Source organism: Spea bombifrons, chromosome 10 (genome assembly GCF_027358695.1).
Source record: "Spea bombifrons isolate aSpeBom1 chromosome 10, aSpeBom1.2.pri, whole genome shotgun sequence".
NCBI classification, from domain to species: domain Eukaryota; kingdom Metazoa; phylum Chordata; class Amphibia; order Anura; family Pelobatidae; genus Spea; species Spea bombifrons.
In genome coordinates, this window is record NC_071096.1 from 25,964,982 (window position 1) to 25,987,050 (window position 22,069).

General features: G+C 39.6%; 1 protein-coding gene across 2 annotated transcripts; it reads right to left on the reverse strand.

The window, feature by feature from the left end:
* Nucleotides 1-3,909: 3,909 nt before the first annotated feature.
* Nucleotides 3,910-13,628, reverse strand: RELA (RELA proto-oncogene, NF-kB subunit). 2 transcript variants are annotated; one of them, XM_053448384.1, is made up of 11 exons: nt 13,424-13,628; nt 9,171-9,212; nt 8,754-8,908; nt 7,950-8,098; nt 7,577-7,668; nt 7,281-7,415; nt 6,525-6,629; nt 5,760-5,969; nt 5,497-5,577; nt 5,280-5,339; nt 3,910-4,664 (listed from the first exon to the last, which is right to left on the reverse strand). In XM_053448384.1, exons 1-11 carry the CDS (start codon nt 13,428-13,430, stop codon nt 4,093-4,095), a joined length of 1,608 nt encoding a protein of 535 aa, XP_053304359.1. In that variant the 5' UTR covers nt 13,431-13,628; the 3' UTR covers nt 3,910-4,092. The 2 variants fall into 2 exon arrangements, with proteins under 2 accessions (XP_053304359.1, XP_053304358.1); XM_053448383.1 differs by having other exon boundaries at nt 5,760-5,972; nt 13,424-13,627.
* Nucleotides 13,629-22,069: the final 8,441 nt, after the last annotated feature.

Sequence of the window (22,069 nt, forward strand, 5' to 3'; positions counted from 1 at the left end):
GACTTTTGTAGGTTGCGTTGATGCATCTGTGGTTAAGAGGAAGGGCCTAAAAATTAGGGATATTAATGAACCATTCACATAAGTTATGACGCATCCTATAGACCAACCACCGGCACGTCCACAAAAATACATACTCTTGGGTAAGAAATGGAGGGGGATCGGAGTACCAACCGGTGGTTCTCAATCACAGACTTCGAATACCTTTTCCTTATTTCAGATAAAACTAGGACAGTCCCTGAACCGTAATCCAAAACGTCCACATTCACCACACGCGTGACTACAAAGCAACTCCGCCACTCGTTATTCATGTACAGACTTTATGCGTAATTACAAAATGGCAGCAGACAGCAAACCAACTTTGGCAAATGAAAAGCAAATCACACGATGGTCATAAAAAGATTTATTACAATTTTACTAATACCAAAATCATTTCGTTTCAGAATAAAGTGTATACAGAAAACACATTTTCCACTAAATAATAGTTACACTTCCTTTCCTCCAGAGAGAAACCCTTCAAAACCGATAAAAAAAAAAAATACAAAAACCTCTTAAATTCATAATACACTTAATTGAATATGTACTCATGGATGTTTGTGTTAAAAAAACATTTGTTCAGTAATCTAAATATGTGCAGACAAGATTGCCTACAAGGCGCGGGACATGAATTGGATAAAAATGGTTGGGGTCACTGAGCCGTTGCTTCCCATAATGCCTCTAAAAAAGCGTTGGTTAAGGTCAGGTGTGTCAAATCTTAAAAAGGTCACATTTCTGAACGTAAATGCCAAATCTTGAAGGTCTGGACAGTTCATTCTGTGTAACCCTGTTGAAACAGGAGTGGTTTTGAGCGCCTTTGTGACTCGCCTTCGCTGAAGATTCGGGGGCTAAAAAGTCTAGCGTGTGAAAGGATCCTGGCGTCCGGAGCGACGTATAAGCCGCTATTTAGCCACTAGATACAATATCACGGACATGTAAATGGTGGCAGTACTAGCTCCATATTGCGCAATAGCTTTCTTATATATATACCGTAGTCTTTAGAGACTTCTAAGAGATCCACCACTTTGGAAACAGAACACCACTTTTCCACCCACTGTACTTTTCCCTGTTGAAAGCGAAGTATAGTCTAAATAAAGACTAAAATTGTAAAAAATAATAAACGTATACAATATTGCATATAGAATACCCACGTTGATCATGGGGTCTCATGCCTTTCACTGTGGAGTGTAACATAGCCCCTATCAGAGCCACAATGGGTTGAAATTACTAATATCCCCCTTGAGAACTAGGTCAATAACACTTCAGTATCGATTCTGTAACATTCAGGGTCCGGGGGCCACACGTACGACTGATTTGGATCCCTATTTGGGGGGCTGAAAAACAGAACTCTGTACAGGTTCCAATTCAAACATATGGAAAGTTACAAACATACACAGCCTTTAGTTTAAGCGATAGTAGGTATATATGGGGGGGGTAATTTCAAATTTGTATTTGAGGATGCAAACCTACAAGAACACAAAACTTTCTCTTTCACTTTCTTAAACAATGTAGAGCAATTTTAAAAGAGTTTAAAGGTGCCGTTCCACATAAAACATTCATTGCGTTCTGTAATTTTCTGAGCAAATAAACCTTCGCAGAGCTGCCGTACCTCTTTCTTTAAGGTTTAATCAGATCAAAAGAATAGCAAAAGTCGCCGCTGGCTATTGTGTCACATGAAATTTTCATTTGAAGTATTATGAATAATAAATAAGGCAAAATGTTCTGTAATTAAATTGTTCAGCAGAGTAGGTAGAACAGCGCGGTAAAAAAACAACCAATTTCGGTCTTTGAAACTCAAAAATATTTAGGGTTATTACATACACAATAAGAACAACTTCAAAATAATCTACCTTTAAAGAAATTGCTATGGCTTCCTCAGGGTGGCTTCCAACCCTCCATGTTATTTGCATCACATCATACTAAAATAACAAAATCACATTCTTCTCCCTTAAAAAACAAATCTTTCACCTAAATACCAGCTAAAATAAAAAATATATATATCTGTTAAGGCATGTGAGGAAAGATGACAAAGATCACTGGGGTGGGTGTAACAGAAAATAGATGTATACATGACGTTCCTTAAGGTAAAAGATACTCAATTTAAAAAAAAGTCAAGATCTGTTGTCGTTGCTCATAGAAAAACTTGTATAACTTGAAGTTATACCTGCGCGCTTCGAAAGGCTGCCAAACCAGCAGCTGCTTCACATGATGGAGGAAAGAGAACTCCAATGGGGAGGAATAATCACATATATCCTGACAACAGGACCCACAGTATAGAAATATACAGTGGATCATTAATACATTTTGCTTACGTTAATTGGTAAACACCATTACATAGCCTAATTTAGTGCACAGAAACATAAAATGTAGGGATTTTAGGGAAAGTAACAGCTGCTCTTTAATTGGGCACGATTACAGATTTATTTCTGGGGAAAGGGTTTTGGCATTACGCAGAATTAGAAATGACGGTATTTGTAATGTTGCTTTCCACAGCACAGTAGGTAGAACCTGTATGAGCGTATTAAGAGCTTGAATAATCAAGGAGCATATTGGCACACATTTGGGGGGAAAAAAGTAAAGTATCATACAGCAGAATGGCAGAGGGGTAGGAAAAAGATGCGTTTTGTGCCCCTTACCGGCATAGTTTGACCGTTTCGGAGCCAAGGAGGACCACGCGTTCGGTTACTATTGGTTTGAAACATAGGAACATTCGATGAACATTGGGTGTTAGCGACGCTCCCGGCAGGCAGATCACTGTGTTTTTCCTTCCTCCTATTGTGTAGCAAAGGCATTTAGACCAGCTATACTGTAGTGTATGTTGTGCTATTGTCGGTTTTAAGGGAACATCAGAGAAGGCATCAGCATAATAAAGAGAACATTGTCATACGTTCTACTATTCCCTGTTATAAGGGAACACCTGAGAAGACATCAGCATCATAAAAGAGAACATTGTCAATAGTAAATAAAATAAAGACCATGAATAAAAACAGCGATAACACGAGCGGTACCAGAAATCTAAAATTGCCAACACTAAGAAGTGGTTTACGGATACCGCTTGAGACATAATACAGAACCCTTTGAAATGACTTCAAATATTCGAGCTGCTAGTAGACAACGTACACCATGAAAATACAACAGCTGTTTTAATATACTCAACACAGTTAGACAAACAAAAAAAAAATAGATGTAAAAAAAAGTTAGACATAATTACAGACTAAACTGTAGGATCTCAATTTCAAGACCTTTCAAGGATCGCCTCCATATGACCCAACGAAGACGCTGGTCTACCAAACCCCGTCTCTAACACCCACGGACACCGATGGGAACAAAACAGCGAAGTACACCGCCTGCTCCAAAGCATTTATTGAGCAACTTGGTGCTCAAGCATAAGAGTTGCGCACACCAAGGTTTGGAAGTGCCGATCTGCCCCTCTTTCCTATTTTTACATTCAAATTTTCTACCTTTCTGGTACTGGAAAGACAAGCGTAGACATACAAAACGCCTGAAGAAATACCCAGCTGGACATCTTTCAGCAAACAGCATCAGAGTATTTCTTATTGCACATGCAGTAGCATTCTTCGCAAAGTGCACAATCTGAACGGGGAAATCTACACAGAACGTTTGTGTGGTTTTAATGAGATCCAGACTTTTGTGCTGAATAGTAGAGATGCATCCGTTTAATATATAGGCATTTGTTTGGGGTAAAAAAAAAAAAAACCCTGACGACGCCAGAGTCAAGTCCTCCATCCTGCTGATGGCATCTTCCAGTCAATTTACTGTTTAGTGCACAAACAAACAGCTTCAGTCAGTTAAAACCACGTTCTTTGGGCGCACGTGAAGCCTGCTGAAGCCTTTAAAGTCTTCTCAAAACAATGTAGTGGCCAGCGCAGCCTGCTACACACTTTAGGAGGCTTTTAGGTTCCCAGATGACCTTAATTATTTAAATTTCATCATGGAGATGAAGGCTTAATTGTCATGAAGAGTTCAACAGACCAGGCCACTGTTCAGGATTACATTTATATACCTTGACTTTAGTCAGCATTTGCCACCATGGATAACTCATTTCATGGAACCAATTATGGAGGCCAAATCATAGTCAAGAATGGAGGTCAAGGACTCTCCTTGTTGCATTTCATACAGTCCATTCATGAGGCTACTATCAAATCTCTCTCCGTTCTCCTCACTGGGCCTGCTTGCCATGAGGCGTGTAATAGATTCTGGATAGGACATAAGAGTACCCTGACTAGGCCCAGCCTCTTGCAAAGCCGATGCCATTGTTGCAGCATTCTGTGATTCGGTGAGGAGCTGACCAAATTCACTGTTATCAATTGAGCTAAGGCTGGTGCACTGGTTCTCCTGATCATTTTGCAGAATGCCAACTAAATCCATATTTCCGTCGTCCGTGAAGGAAGAGAAGGCGAACATAGATTCTAATTGGTCAAGTTCGGACTGTTGTAATGGCTGCGGTGGTGGTGGATGAGGATGTGGGGAAAAGCCAAGGTTGTTGAAATCACTGACGCTGACAGTCGATAGAAGAGTTGATGTTTCATGACCAGCTTTCACCATCGGCCCTGAATACGGAATTGCAGTTGCCGGGTGAGACACTGGCTGTATGGAACGAAGAAGCGGTTCTAAAAAGGAACAGTAGGAAATGTATATTACAGCAGCAGTAATGTTTTTTTACTTTACATGGCTTAATGAAGAAAAAAAACAGGGTCCAGGGAGGCAGGTAAAGTCGAGTGGCCCCACAGGCCATTGCCTACCACCCCCCCACCAGTTACTAATATACACACACTTTTACATATTAAACATATCGTTACACTTCCACAGCCTTACCTTGTCCAGAGCTTTTTTTTTTTTTTTTTTTTAATAGTTCTTTTTCTTGGGGGGTCACCTAATATCTAGTAAAGAGATCCCACATCCCCTGTTTCGAGGATTTCGGACAGGACCCAGGAGGCCATTGCCCCCCCGCCAGCCCGTTTCAATTAATCAACTTCACCCTTAGCTCCATGAAGGGCTAGCGCTGGAAAGTTTTCCTGGAAATGGGGTGCTCTAGCCCTACATACTATGTAGTTAAAGAAATCTCAATGATTTAACTATAGATGCTACAGGACCAACAAAGCTCTTTAGAACACAACTGGTCTACCAATTAATAGGTAGGATGAGGCAAGTGGAGAATTTTCTAACTCGCTATAGGAAGCCTGGCCTCACATACATGGATAAATACTTAAGAAAAAGGCACGTACCTGTTTTGGGTACCACAGTACGGTTTGGCACAGCAATTTTGCGTTGGGTCCGGGCTTCAGCTTTGTAGAAACAAATTGGAAATCAAGTTAACAAAGTCCTTTACACAGTTATAATATGGTATGCATAATATAAGTTTGGAAGAACAGAGGAAAACTACAAGCAAGCGACGCAAACTGTCCACAGATACCTCAAATCTCAAAGATGGGAAAATCTCACCTGAAAATGGATTTGATTTAACGATGTGCTTGAAATCTTCCAAGGTTCTTTTTCTCTTCTCTTCGATGTGATGAAGGTCACCTGGAGATAGAAAGTAAAAAATGAAAAGTAAAACTAATGTCTTTTTTACTGAGGGGATTTTGTAAATAAACCACCATACACCTTTTTTACTTTTGCGTGCCCACACAAATTATATACATAGACATGTACAAAATCGCATTCATGAAACCCTTAAAACCAGAACAACCTCCATGTTTACACACCATCGTGAGGCAAATACTGAAACTCCATTGGTTCGCTGACTTCTTTGTCTGATGGTCTCCTCAGATGCATCTGAACCTTTACAGGTTGGCGGATCCCTTGGTCTTGGTAGGCAGGCGTTTTAAATACTATTGCCACCTGTCTGTGAACATCCGCTTGAGAAAACGATCCACGTGCTTCCCAATTTCCCAGTACAAATACTACTTCGATGTCTTCTGGGGAGGGAGGGGAAAACAGAACAGCTAATCACTGAGGCAGCAGATCAACGCAAAACCATAAATGTTAGGTACACATGGAAACACTACGTACAATACTCAGGCGAACCACTGTTGACTACAAAAGTTGGCTCGCCACTAACACATTTATAGCCATGCTTTAAAATCCCAGATTTGGGACTTTATAACTTGTTTCCATTTTCATTACCATATAAAAACTTTTAGTGTTCTATTTTGTGTAGTATATGAGCTACCTTGATACTACATCACAGATTTTAAGACGATCACGTTGCAAAGACAATGCAGGTAGAATATAGGAACCATGATACATCTCTACTTCGGCAGTAGAATTCGTATTTAACTTTGCTCGGAGGTCATGGGAAATAACGAGAAATATACATGAATTAATCTGCCCAGAATAAGGTGCCTAGAAATCCAGAAAATAAGTACATGAATGAATGAATGAATGAATGTTCAAGGCTTTTCCAGTGTGAAAAAAAATAGTCCACTGATGAACGCAACGGTGTTACTAGTAGTTCACATGTCTTATACCTTTTTGCACTTTGTCACATAATAAAAAGATCTCATCCCCTCCCATACAGCTTCCAGAATTCTTGTTCACTCGGCAGATTTTCAGTTCTGCAGTGTTTGGAGCTCCTTGTATAATTAGAAAAATATATAAAACATATGCAACATGTTATTTACAATGTATAAAACATACTGCCACCAGATTCATTAATAAATAAAATGCTTATTTTGAAGACTACAAAAGCAGTAGACCGTAGAACTTCATTAATAAAAAAAAGGAACATGAACTGTTTGCCCAGTAATGCAATTAACGGTAATTGACAAAGACTGCAGCCAGTGGTATGAAACTACAGCAAGTAATAAAGTGTTTACATCGCTAAACTAGAAAATAACCCAGACTTTTCACAAGTTGTAAAAATTAAGCGGTTTACTGTAAAACAAAATAATAATAATAATAATAATGTACAATCTCATTGCCCCTCTGCAAAACATAGCAGCATGTAGGAATCATGATTATCATGAATGAATGAATGAATGTAGGAGACATCCTGCAAATGTTTTGTAAAGTATCAAGCAAACTACTACAAAACAAGGACTTGTTGGTCATATTTTTGTAATTGATTCTGGGGGATTCAAACAGCTAAAACAGACTAACTGCTTTACTATTAGAGGCGTATAAGAGATGTAAAATAAAAAGGTCTGGGCATCGTCCACATTAAACCCCCCCCATTGTTTTTTGAGGTGCCCTTATAACTTAGCTATCCATTTGAACCAACTTACTGTTGTCATAAATGGGTTGTGACACCACAAATTGCAAAGGAACAAGGTGACCACCAGTTTGGTCATGAATGAACACTTGGAAACACAGGCACACTGTATTCAGGTCAAAGTCACTCTTCAGATCTTCCTGTGGGACTGCAAAGACAATATAATAGAAGGCCGTCATGGAAAATCATGGATACATAAGGAAATCTTTAAATGAGAGCGATAGAGATTGAGCAACGAAAGGGAGGAATTAAAAACAAAGGTGAAAGCGCAGAAGAAAAAAAAACAAACAAAAAACATAGCGACATTACTATTAAAGGGGTTGTTATTTGTCCTGATACGATGTGTGATTGCATCCTCAACTTCTCTCTTCTTCACACACTGGATTCCCAAGTTCTGGAAACTAAAAGAAAGCAAAAGACATCAACCTTACTTTTCTATAAACAGGTTAATAGACGCTTAAACTCTTCACATGATGTGGCAAAACTCTCTTGACTCTGAAGTGGCTGTTACCCGGCTAAAGGTCGGTTGGGAATGTCAGGAATTTTAGGCCAAAAGCAACCGGAGAGTAAACTGCTGGCGACCTCTGTATGGGAAAGTCTATATTTATGAAGCCATTCTCTGTAGGTCATATTCCAAATTTGAGGTGCATTGTTCAGATACTTTGACCTGCGGAAATGTTACCTGTGTATATTACGGTCTGCGGACAGGTCAGCTTCATAATAACCATCCTTGCAATCCTTTCCAACCAGCTCATGAGGGTGAGGTTTATGGGGAGCGTCTTTAGTGACCAGAGATATCCGTATACGAGCTGGGCCTTGGTAATTGTGCACCTGGCACGGAAGAAGAGTGAGCAAGTATAAGTGTAAAAAATGCAGTAATGTAGTAATAAACTACTTCGAAAAGTCTGACCAAATGACGCATGAAAACAAAGTATAATTAAAAATATTAATAAAATTTTTTTCAGAAAACAAATGTGACACTTGCAGTGTCACATTCATTTCAAATCACCTAAACAAAAAGTGAAAACAAAATAAACCCAACTTCCTCTAAGAAAAAAAAGAAAAAGACCCCTAGTTGCAGCTCAAGTACACTGGAGGTAGCACGTAGCCTGGAAGCTAATAGCTAAGGTACCACTGAGCAAACCCGCGTACTTGCAAACAACGTTTCTTACAGTATTTAGTCGTGCGTTAAATCTAGCAGTCAAGGTGGAACAGCCCTTTGAGCAAACGCATTTCTGAAATTTGGGAATCCATTTAAGGTTATTCCAAAACGCCGGAAAATGAACATCGTATTTTTAATACTGTAAAAATATCATGTAATAAACTAATTTTGGTAATGTTTCCACCAAATGCACAGCAAAGCATTTATGCGCAGCTTTAGTGATATTTAGTTTATACAAAGTACTGAAGTGACACAGTTGCCGAGGCAAATACCTGCGACGCGACTTATGCCCATTATTATTTCATATGCTTGCAATCTGCTTACCTTTATGGTGGGATGCGTTTTTGTTGTATCTGTACTTCGCTCACCAGGAATGCTGCCGGCAGAACGGCCCTCGCACTTATAGCGGAATCGCATTCCGCGCTGCTTTGGCTGCTCGATGATCTCCACGAAAGGGACAGGCTGCGGTACGGCCTGACCTGCGCGAGAGAAGAGGATGCCATATTACAGACGAAGACGACACCAACAGATGTCAGCAGCAACCAACAAAGTGTGCGAGAAAGGAAGAAGAAAGCTTTAGAGGAGGTGGATCATCCACATGAGCGCACAACAAGAATATGTAAGAATTAAATAGAATGAAAGAATGAATGAAATGAATGAAAGAATAGATGGCATTAATGACATAAAAACTGCTAACAAAATACATTACAATAAAAAAATAAAAATAAAAAAAATGCTCACTTGGTGACATCCAATCTTTGTGCAGGAAGGCATTAAGTATGTCTAAAAAAAAAAAAAAATTATTTTTAATAAAAAATAAAAGGTTTAATATTGCAAATGTGTAGCATCCAAATAATGGCACAGGTAATTTATATATTTATTATCACACACATATATACACACACACAGTTATTTTTTTCCTTTTTGCGCATTGTAAAAACACACATGGGGTGAAGAAAATATGAACCTTGTCTAAAATGTAATTATTTTGAGGTTTTTTTGTAATTTCACAACTCAATATACAAGTCCGGTTATGTTCAAAGTAAACCATGTTGAGCCACATAAGAGATTTGCTTAGAGAAACAAAACAAATGTCTGCTCCGGTAGTGAAAGTACTAAGAATTACTCATAGATAAACCCTTTTAAGTAATTAAATGGGTGGACCTGCATGACAACCATTTTTCAACAGGTTATACTTCTTTTCTGCTTAGCGTCAAGCTATGCTCCGGAGGTTTAAGTGGCTCCCTGGCATTCAATAATCTTTTAACTGTATTGCAGAAAAGGTCCCAGCTCTCCATTTTTAGGAGCCATGGTTACTGCCAATTTGCCAAACCTCAGCAACCATTAAGCATTTACTTTTAGCGAGGCAGAACGGTTCTTTGGTGGGTATGGACAGCGTGTGAGTATGACCCAAGAACAGACACGCTGGGCTACAGAAATGGTGATAGGTGAACGGAGAGATTGTCGGGAGTGATGCATAAAAGATTCGAGTTGCCATCTTAATGTGATATCAACCACAGGAACAGTCCAGTCAGCGACATATTGCTTACGCTTTTGTTAAGGTCGCTTATATCCATATGTTCCCCTTGATAAGTAGTCACTGTGTACGCCTACTACTACAGCCTTCTAGGTCTTGTATGGTAGGAGCCGTTATATCTACTGTCATCAAACCAGATATTTCACAAAATACATTCTTCATACACAACTCATAATGTTTTGAGACTGTGTAAGGTCATGGTATAAATAAGATACACAGCCCAAATTAACACTTTATAGGACTACTCACCCTTTAACAGTAACACCAAGCCTCATTGGAATTCCATCATAGATGGTTGCTCACATTACAAAAGTAACAAACCACATATAACAAAATAAATACATCGAGCCAAGCCATAATGGATAAGGTCTTGACAAGTTCCAGCCGGTCAATCGTATTGCTCTTTTCACACCGTATTTGTCATTATGGTCCCATCTGCTCCTATAAGATACTTAATGGGCTTTAGTAAATATGAGCTCCCCTGACAAGCCCATTTTGATACCAGATGAACCAAACCCCCTCGGCACTCTCATGAGATCTTAATAGTATTTATTAAAATGTACCATCCAAAATGAACTTATTTCCCTAGAGGGGTACTTATGTTACCAATAACTTAGGAAATCCATTTTGATAAATCCGGTTCCCAAAGTGAAACTGACAATAATTGAGTCATTTTTTTAAATATACGTATGATAGCAAATTCTCATTTACACTTAATCACAATGAAACATTGTATTAATAGCAGTCATGCTGCTTTCATATCATTTTAAGCTATGTTTCACGCTAGTTTATCTCATTCTAGCAATGCGTAATTAAATGCACTTTGCCCTCTCCATAAGTATAAGATAAGTGAAGTTGCAAATGTTCTTCGACATGTTGTCAGATAAGACCATCAACATCTACGGATAAGCTCATGGACGGCCTTAACGATACACTGTGGAATAAATATTTCTATGCTTAGAAACCCATAATCAGACAAATAAATAAAAAAAATACTACACAAGCCATAATCTGGTTATGATCTTAAAAAAACACAAATCCATAACTGAAAACCATCACTTGTGTTGTTTTTACGCATATGTGAGATTATTTGAGCAGGGCCCTCCTCCCCATGTTTCTGTAAGTCAACTTGTTATGTTATATACTACTTGTTATGTCCTGCGCTGTGGAATATCACGGCGCTATATACAACAATAAATAATAATAAATCAATATTGTATTTTCCAGCTCTGACACCTGCCAATGGAGAGAAGAGAGACTCCATCTACATTGGCCATCCTTTACCGATTGTTCAGTAGAAAATCAGCCCATGCAGGACGCTATGGGAAGTGTTGGACACGTTTACTGATCTAAGTATTGGACTAGAATGATGCGGTTGATGTAATGAGGTTTAAATAAGAATACTGTGTCACTGAAGGCAGTCGCCTTAGCATTCTATTCACATAATTTTGAGGCTCACCCTTCTTCCCCATTTTTAGTATTTTTTTTAATAAAGTATTATATGCCAATATTGAATTCTTCTTAAATAAGCGTATTCCGTTTTGAAAATGCTGTATTTTCGTGTTGAATGTATTTCAGCGGGGCCTCTGAATCCTGTTCTTCACAGGTAAGCCTGCCCATCTCTGACATCTACTCTTATAAATGCTCTGAACACACAGAACGCCTCGCTCAATCACCCTCACCGGCCATCACTATGTGAATGACGACCCGTAGGGCTTTTCGGTTTCACCCGTATGGGCATAAAAATGGCGACAGGTGCGAGTGACACTGCTATGATGTAATATATAGGAGAGGGCTCCGGGGTAATGACGTGACTCTCTTGCAGGGCTATTTTAGGAGAACCCCTATGACATACGTGAAATGTATGTCTCAGTAGGTCAATTAGACAACGTGCAACCTAGCTTTTGATTTCTCTTCACCACAAATTCAACAACAATACAACATTCACCAACTTCTATAAAATCAGAGGAAAAGTCAATTGAAACAAAACACAGATTTTAAAGCCGACCGGCCACTTAGTAAAATTCTACATTTTACAACATTAAACATTATATAAGTCAGTTTAGCTGTATTTACGGATTAAAAATCCTCCCGATGCGTAAACCAAGGCTTTTGTCAGCCTCCGCATGATTATTCCTGTGCAATATGTTGTTACTGAGAGCGTTGACCTTTAAATAATGGAATAAACGCCGGTGTTCAACCAACCAAAAGAACCTGGCTCTGCAGACGGAGCATACCACGCAGAAGCCGTATCTTAAGATTTATTTGCAAAATGCAACAGAAAAATACTAGTTTATAACACACTGCTAGCCGTTGCTTTATAGGGTAAAAATGTAGTTTTACAGTAAAAATATTTTGTGTAATTCAGACATGGCATGGATTGCCTAATCTGACAAGGACCTTGCTGTCCACTTTAGTGTATGGCGGGTCCATTCAACAGACTAAAAATTAGAAAAGCAAAAAAAGCAAGTTATGTATATATTTTGTATTTCATGGAGGAAAATAGTTTATACGTCACGGACCCCTTTCCACTAACGAGCAGCGCTGCGCTCACAATGCGTTACTTTACAGATCCGTCAGGCAGCGTCGTCATATGGCTCGGCAGCGGCCCTTTCTAGATAATCTTAGCCCGGCCGTGATCCGTTCTACACAAGAAACGGTGAACTCAGGGAGGATTCATAGAAGTGCAGCACCTGTACCCGTTGTACAGCGCTGCGGAATATGACGGCGCTATATAAAACAGTAAATAATAATAATACTTGATGCAGTCATTTGAAAGCGTTAGGTCTTCTATATAACTTGTTTTTTTTATTATTATTTCGTATTTAAAAAAAGAGTTGCTATTTCATGCTATCGGTCATTTTGGCCCCAATAACAGTTTTTACGGTACTTTTATTATTATCTTTTATTTATATAGCGCCAACAATGTAGGCAGCGCTTAATACAATACATAAATTCAATGGGTATGACAAGATGAGAATTGACAGACTAAGACAAACTGATACATTAGGTGGAGAGAGCCCTGCTCGCAAGCTTACAATCTGCAGATATTTGATGTTCTCTGGGCACTTTATCTCCTGCTGCCACCACATGCCAATCATTCTTTGGCACACTTAATTTTATTGCGTTTTCACACCTATTTTTCTTTCACTTCTGTTCTGTAGATTATTCTGCTTCACATCTTTAGTTGGAAAAACTCAGCCTCTTTTATCGCACGCACACTAAAATACATACATACATACATACATACATACATACATACATACATACATACATACATACATACATACATACATACATACATACATACATACACATACATTCTGTCATAATATGTTGTTGACCATAACACACTTCATATGGTTAAAAGTTTGGATCTGACAACTCCCACCAGGCCACATCCATCCAAGAGGTAGAACCAGTCCCTGAAAGCCGACTTCCTGAAAACAAATCTTACCGTCCATGTCTACGCCTAGGTCTTCCCTGGGCACACGAATTCACGAATCCGCCAGAAACCCGATATAGTTCAACGTCAAATGACAGATCTCGTCGTAAACGAACGTTTTGCGCTCTCTTCTGCAGACCGCAGCCACTTTTTTCCTTCCCTGCACCCGTCGATTTACGAACATTGGTAGATCGTCCCTTACAGTAGTGCGGAAATACCCATTTGACGTAATTCGTAAGAGTCCCTGGCTAAGGCGCATGCGCAATTCACTACAGGCGCAAACGTCATTGTTGTAGCTAGCCAATCGGGAAACAAGGCGGCGTTCCGAAGCCGAACTGAGCGATGTTTGAGAAGTTTAGGCGGATGGGCTGAGAGAGTTTGAGGGAGTGGCAAAAATGTACCAATGTAAATTAAAGCGCATAAAAGTTTGTTTTGTTCTTCTTCACGGAAGGTTCCTAGGGAGCCTCCGTAAAACGATTTTGGGAGCCATTTTAAAATCTCAAATCTCTAAATTTCAAGCAAAAGTGTGAAACAGTCATTATTTTTTTTGTCTGTTGTGATTTGGTGTCTGTCGCACACCACTCCAATGTTTGTCTTTCATATTTAACAACTGCTCATTGTCTACTTGTTAATAAATTTAATTCTCTTTCTTCTCTGTCCTCTCTTCGTTCTCTCCCTGTACCCTAAATATCATATTATTTTTCTTTTTTTTTTTTACCATATGTTGATTTCATCAAGGTTTTCTGTGTTGGATATATTCAACCAAATTAAACATCATTTTCTTCAAGTGTTTTTTTTTTAAACCATAGAAACACACACACAAATTAATAATTATCAGTGTTATTATGCAAAAAAAAAAAAAACGAATACCGAAATAAAAAAAATACACCTTTTTTGGTAATTTCCCTTAGGATTTTTAGGAAGTCTCCCTCTGTCATCTGTTTACACCCTGCTATTGGTGTTGAAGGCAGGCCTACAGCCCACATAGAACCATGAGAGCAGAGGAGCGCTTCTATGTGGCCATGAGGCAGCAGCCAGCAGGTATGTCAATGTTCCTATCTATTTCATCTTCTTTGTGGTGTTCAGGCCCCATCTAGCCCAATTGTGAGCAGGGGACAGGGCCTATTCTATTTGGGGTAGGGTTGTGCATTTGTATTCAGGCGAACATTAAAGGGTGCATTTTCGTTGTTTAGCCCGAATACCGAAGAAATGAACATGGCGCGGGCAAAACGTACACGACGACGAAGACACACAACATGAAGAATCTTTGTCTTTGTTAATCTACTAATCTCCCTGTTCCATTCCCCATCTAGCCTACCTTATCTACGCAGCACCACAGGGGAAGCGGAAATCCGTAGGTTTGCGCGAGGAGTTAAAGGTCCGTGCAGGGGCCTCCTCTGGTTGATGCTAGAGAAGGCCCCTGCCGGCGACCGATAGAGTGACTCTTATGGACCTTTAACTCCTGATGCATTGCGCAGACATCCACCGGCTCCCCCACTTGACACCTGGGAGTCTGGAGCATGGGGGACAAGTCTAGGGATGCACTGGTAAGTCGGTGGCGTGGCATAAGGCATATCAGGGGGGCAGGTTGGTAAATAGGGGGTATAAGGCATATCAGGGAGGCAGAGTGGCAAATAGGGGGTTATAAGGCATATCTGTGGGGCAGAGTGGCATGAGAAAAAAACAATAAGCAGCTTTTAAATGTTCATTTCATTTATTGAAGGAAAAGTTCATCAAAACACCCATGTGAAAAAGTAATTGCCCCTAAACTTAATAACTGGTTTTGCCACCCTTGACAGCAACAACTGCAATAACATGTTTGTGATAAATGCTAATGAATCTATTACATCATTGTGGAGGAACTTTGGTCCCCTCTTCTTGGGAAAATGAATTTCATTCAGCCACATTGGAGGGTTTTCAAGCATGAACTGCCTTTTAAAGGTCATGTCAAAGCATCTCAATTGGATTCAAGTCAGGACTTAAACTAGGCCACTTCAAAACCTTTGTTTTGTTTCCATATGGACTTACTTGTGTGCTTCGGATCATTGTCCTGCCACATAAGCCAACAGCACATGGTCAGAGTGGTTTGCCATAGTTTTTGCATCTTTTTGTTATTGGGTAATCATGAACAGTGGCCTTAACTTAGTCAAGTGATGCTTGTAGCTCTTTGGGTGTTCGTTTGGGCTCTTTTGTGACCTCCTGGATGAGTCATTGATGTGCTCTTGGTGGCATTTTGGTAGGCTGGCCACTTCTGGGAAGGTTTACCACTTTTCCAAGTTATCTCCATATGTTGATAATGGCTCTCACCGCGGCTAGCTGGATTTCCAGAGCTTTGGAAGTGGCAATGTAACCCTTTCCAGACTTATAGATGTCAATTACTTTGTTCCTCATCCGTACTTAAAAGGTCTTTAGATTGCGTCATCATGTGCTGCTTTTTGAGACCTTTCAGCCTACATCACTTTGCAATCAATTAACGTTTATATTCAACAGGCTGGCAGTAATCATCATGGGTGTGTCTAGTGAAATTTGCAGTGTTGAGGATGGATTGGAGCGGGACATACCGTATTTATCGGCGTATAACACGCACTTTTGATAACTAAAATAAGAAGAGAAACCCTCCCTGCGTGTTATACGCCGATTAAAAATTTGCAGCCACGTCTCCCTCGCTTCCGGTCCGGGCGGGGGTGCGTGTTATACCCCGGTGCGTGGTATGCGCCGATAAATACGGTATTTTTAATGCGGAAAATCCTGCCATGCAACCCTATCAAACATTTTCTCACCCTCAAGATTGAGTAGCATGTTCGGGGTGTCTGAGAAGTCTCTGGCCTTAAAAGCAGAGTAATATAACTGTGGGTTTAATATGCTTTTTATTAAAAATAATATCACATATATTTATACTTTTCCATCTGTTTATTTTGTAAAATCTCATCATTCTACTTTAGTTAACTTTTACTCAGTTACTCAATTTTGTCAACTTTATTTTGTCCAACAAGAACAAATACAAACAGAGAACGGTTACTGTTTAAACGAATGAAACACATACTTTTTAGAGACAGAATTAAAAAAAAAAAAAACATTGTTAAATGTCCTTTTAGAGTTATATGCTGCTGTCCATTACAATACTTGTGTGATATTGTGTTATTTCCTCCCCCTTAATGGTATTGTGAGGCAATACATTATTGCCAAATTATCAAAGTAAAGTTCCTATACTGTTTGCTGTACATGACTCCAGATTAGAAGTGTTCAGGGTCACAGACCCGGTAGGAGCTTTTTTAATGGACTCCTCAATGCAGTTTGGAAGTTGTATCATCATCTTGGCAGTATTGGCAATTATGCCCTGATTTCAATGATTGTTGAAAGTTGCATGAAAACTTCTGTTTTCTTGTTATGATGTCTTAAGTTTCCGTGACCAGCACCTGGAAGGAATCTTGAACACACAAAAGCAGTTACCTTTCTTGGAAAACGTCTTTGTTTGTAGTAACCAACATTATTCCCTAAGATTGGAGACCAGTCTGCTTCCTCTCCCAGAACTCATCTTTGTACTTCAGCTCCCCATGCAGAGAGGGGAACTTTAATATTTTATGGCATTTACCCTATTAAAAATGTACAGGGCCATGTAATTTGTTGGAGCTTATTAAATGAAAGATAATAATGGCAATTCTAACGAAGCCTTGCTTTTATAATGAAATCATTTCCTGCAAATACTTTCATTGGTCATAGTATTAGGCTGTGCAATCAAAATTAAGCTATTCTATTGTTTACCACAAGGCAGTATTATAAAGAGTCGAAAAGTTTGTTTAATAGGTTGGGACAAGAAAACAAAACACATAAAATGACTAATATGCAGCCATCTGAAAGCCTTAGACTATACTAAAACTAGAACTGTTAAAAACCAGCACAATACAGTTTTAATACATTTTTGGAGCGAGTTCCTCATTAGATGCGTAACAAAGGTCACACCCTCCAATAACACATACAATCTATAGAAAAATAAATAATGAACGAATGGATATTAACCCCTTCAATCCCAGGGGTTTTTGGTACCTCAAAGCCCAGAGCAATTTTGCCATTTTTGGGGTATGTCGGTTTAGCGATGATTCTCTTTTCCTGTGAATAGTGTACCCATGTAAACTATATATCGTTTTTTCAAGGAGAGATAGAGCTTTCGTTTGATACCATAGTTGGATGATTAGCTGGAAATTTAGAATGAGAAATTTAGTAAAAACTAGCGAAGATTAGAAAATTAAACTAATTTTTTTTTACATTTTCCCTCTGAATCCTCACAAAATTAGGTAAAGTGATGGAAAATCCCCTCCAAGTTTATTAATTCAGGTGTCCTGATTTCAGAAATACCTAATTTATATAGATTTTCCAGACTTTCCCAGCACCAGGGAGCGTTCTATTAGGTGTACAATTTTGTAAAATTTGTATGCCTATGGCTTAACGGGTTTGGGGGTTGTGAACGGGGGCAGGAGGGTTATACTGGCTAGATGTTATGCTAGGGCAATGGGAAGTAAGGTTTTTTAATAATTTTTTTATTATCTTTTTTTATATATTTTTTTTTAATTTTTTTTTTATTTTAATTTTTTTACATTTTTTTTATTTTTTATATATTATTTTTACACAGTAATGGTTAGAGGTCCTCCTAGGGACCTCCTGAACATGCCAGTGATGTCACAATGACATCACAGCCCACATTATAATTTTTTTTGTATTATTTATATTAATATTTTAATGATTTTTTTAATATTATTTTTTAAATCACTAACCGTTTTTTTTTTTTCAGCTTTTCTGTTACAGGACGGGAGGGGGAGTGAGAGAGATGGTCTCTCACTCCCCTCCCCGCGATCCCCCTGCACCGATCACACTGTGATCTCTATGCAGGTCCTCACAGACCTGCATAGAGATCGCAGCGTCTCTGTGCCTCATCGGAGGGCAGGATATCCCCGCAGGGGATATCCTGTCCTCCGATGACCTTCCGGGTTACGTCAGCAGTGACGTAACCCGGAAGGGAATGCCCGATCGCGCGTTTCAACTGCGCGATCGCGCGATCGGGCACTTTCAACCGTAACAGCTTACCGGCTTTCATGCCGGAAGCTGTTACGGGAGATCGGGCAGCAGAAAGCCGGCAATGCCGGCTTCTGCTGCCAGGGGGGAGTCCAGGCTGTCAAACGACAGCCTGGTCTCCCGTGCAGCGGCAGGGATGTGTCCCTGACGCTGCACGAAAGGCTGGACGTACCGGGACGTCCATAGGGGTTTCTTTGTGGGCGTTTTTTGGACGTCCCGGTACGTCTATAGGGGAACTAAGGGGTTAAGATTTTGCATTCATGCAAATTTTCATGTTATCAAAATTTTGCCAAATTTATGTATACACATATAGACAAATCTCTAAAAATGAGAAGGGACCCCCAACAAAGCAAACAAAACCAGAGAGAAAACTACAAATCTTCATGTAAACCTGATCATTCGTTTGTCTGCTTTAGGTAACTTCCCTCTGCTGTGCTTATTTTCTAGAAATTCCTTCAACAATTAACCACCTACAATATTTTTTTGGAGTCATAAAAGCTGACAACTGGTAACTAACTGTTGGTGAAGTTCCTATAATATCTAGCTAAGGTTTTATGTAGACTTGTGGATTTGTATTGGGGCGAACATGAAAACGTACACGAAGGGTGTGTTTTCGTTGTTCAGCCTGAATACCCAAGAAACGAACCTGGCGGAGGCAAAACATACACAAAGACGAAGACACAACAGGAAGAATCTTTGTGTTCGTCTTCATCTTCGTTAATATCTCTAACTAATCTCCCTGGTCCCTTCCCCATCTAGCCTTATCTGCGCAGCATCGCAGGGGTTAAGGGGAGCAGAAATCCATAGGTTTGCGTGAGGAGTTAAAGGTCCGTACGAGCAACTCTATTGGTCGCAGGCAGGGGTCTCCTCTGGCATCAAACAATTGGTTGATGCTAGAAGAGGTCCCTGCCGGCGGCCAATAGAGTCACTCTTATGGATCATTAACTCCTGTTCCCTCCACAGGTTACGTTTCGGCGTTAGGAGTTAAAGGTCGGTGCCTTTAACTCCTGGTTAATTGGTTGATGCCGACAGGGAGCACCTCTGGCATCAACCAATGAAGGAGCTCCCTTCCGGCGACCAATAGAGTCCCTCGCACGGACTTTTAACTCCCAGGGAAAGGAAGAGCAATGGTCTCCCCAGGCCGAGCTTCGGCACAAGGATTTTAAAAGTCTGTATAAGAAACTCTATTGGTCACCAGCACGGGGCTCGTCTGACATCAACCAATGAACAGCAGCTCGTACGGACCTTTAAAATCCTAGCACTAAAACTGCAGTGTACAGGGTCAACCCCGTATAAAGCCCTTCTAAAAAAAACCAAACAAACATGAAGAATGTTCACAAATATTCGCCCAAACCGAACACAGGAACGGGCGAATATTTGTGGAATACGAAGATTTTTTTCCCCACGAAGACGAACGCGAAGAGTTGGCCGGTGACCAAGTCTAGTTTCAAGTAGTTACGCTTGTTAGCTTTTATCATTCCAATAAAATGTAAGAGGCGGTTATTAACCATGGGACGAGTTCCTAGAAAATCTCAACCATGTTCGGAGAATAACAGCAGACCAAGAGAGAGTCTGAGAAAGAGACTGATACTGACTCTAACACTGACTATCTATTTTGGGACAGACATTTGGTGGTTCTTATGCCCTCCTTTAATGTACATTACCTGCTGCTGATGTTAGAGGCTCACTTTGCAATCTTTGCATTTCTCTCCTGACCTTTTCTAGTGTAAACTGAAAAGAGGATCTACAGGCTGTTGTATATCATCAGAATCGTCTGACGATTAGTAACTGCATTGCATGAGAAGGAGTATTTGTTTTTGGTAACAAACATACTCGGATGGCTCGTCTGAGTAAAAGCTACTGGAATATCTTCAATGTTTTGTATATTTATTATCAAGAACCTACTGTAGCAACAAATAAGATCGCTTCTAAGCTAAAAGTAGTATCTGTCACATCCCAGGATAATAATGCTAGGAGTCTCCCCCTGCATGGAACTCTGATGGGAGCAGAGTCACCAGCAAGGAGACATCCTTGGTCAGAGTGGCCGGACACCCAGCCTTTGCTCTTCAGAGGTCTCCGTTTTCTGCAGTCTTCACTGCTTCATTTGGTTTCTTGATGACTCTGATTATCTTATGTAACATGCCATTAGAACGCGAGTGATGGTTGCTGATAATCAGCCTCTGTACGCCTTTGACAATATTCCATTAAGATTCAGCAGTTTCCAGCTACAATCGTAATTTCCAAAATTACCAAAGTCTGTGCTGTATTTCTGTTGCTTTGCCAGAACAAAGACATTTTTAAGTGACTCCAAACTTTTGAACAGTAGTGTATGTGTAAAGATATATGATAATAGCGTTCTATTCAAAGCATTCATAAGTAATATCAGTGTATAAGAACAGTGGTAGATTTTAAATATTTTAAAATGAAAGGGATTATAGTCACAGCAGACTCGAGGAAAAGGACATGGTTTTGTTTTCTATGAGACTAAAGAATTATGGTCTCTAGGGTGATGGATTTGTGTTTGTCCTCAGAATGACAGTAGCAGAAGGAAGGTGACAAGATTATCAAAGTCTTTTAATCCCTCAGTGGCTAAAACAGATTCTTTAGTAGACATAATCAACCAGTGGAACATAAAATACATCTTCCTTGTAATGAAAAACAATCGGAGAAGAAAAAGAAACACAGAGGCACAAAGGAAAAAGGGCAGATGAATGGAACAAGAGAAAAATAGAGGTTCTAGATATTATAAGCAAACATTCACGCAGTTTAGCAAGCCGTGTACCCAGCAGGATCATAAGACATGGCAGCTCAGAAGGTGAGTAATCATACTCTGCAAAGTGACAAAGAAGGAACATGTGTAAAATGATACTATAAATATAATATTGGCCATGGGGGTAAAATTGTAATGTTGAGCTAGATATAATAAACATAAATAAACTGTAAGACACTTTGGTAATAGTAAGTGTTTTTTCTAAAGAGGAAGCCTCCTAGCTAAGCAATAAAGCCATAAAAATTAGATAGGACTTGCTGAAATTGGGCTGTTTTGACTGGTGGCGGGCTAATCAATATATGGCCATATTGTGTAATAGAATCCCCAATATTTATGGCCCAGGTAGGTGTTTTTTGAATGCTATTCACTTTGTACACGCTGAATTCTTGCTTTGTTTTATGTATTTGTTAGTCATTATTATTGTAGCAGCAACCCAGAAATCTGGATGTGTATGCCTTTTATTTTTAGCTTGTGTGCTCCCTTTTTTTTTTCTATGTTTTGTGCTGGAAATATTAGTCTTTCTTAATTGTATTCATTGGTTTGGCAATTACTGGGAGCTAATCAGCTGTATTAGGCTTCTTGCTGATCTATTAGTATATTTGCTCGTCAGCATGTGATGGCACACATTGAGAACACATTTCCTTAGTCCCTGGCCTTATCTTACATCTAGCTTAGCCTTATGCCTATATGGTATAGCTTTCTTAAACGCCTTCACTATATTAACATCTACCACTTCTGCTGGAATGCTATTTCATGCACCCACGACCCTTCAGTAAAGTAATATTTCCTGATATTACTTTAAACCTTTGCCCCTCTAGCTT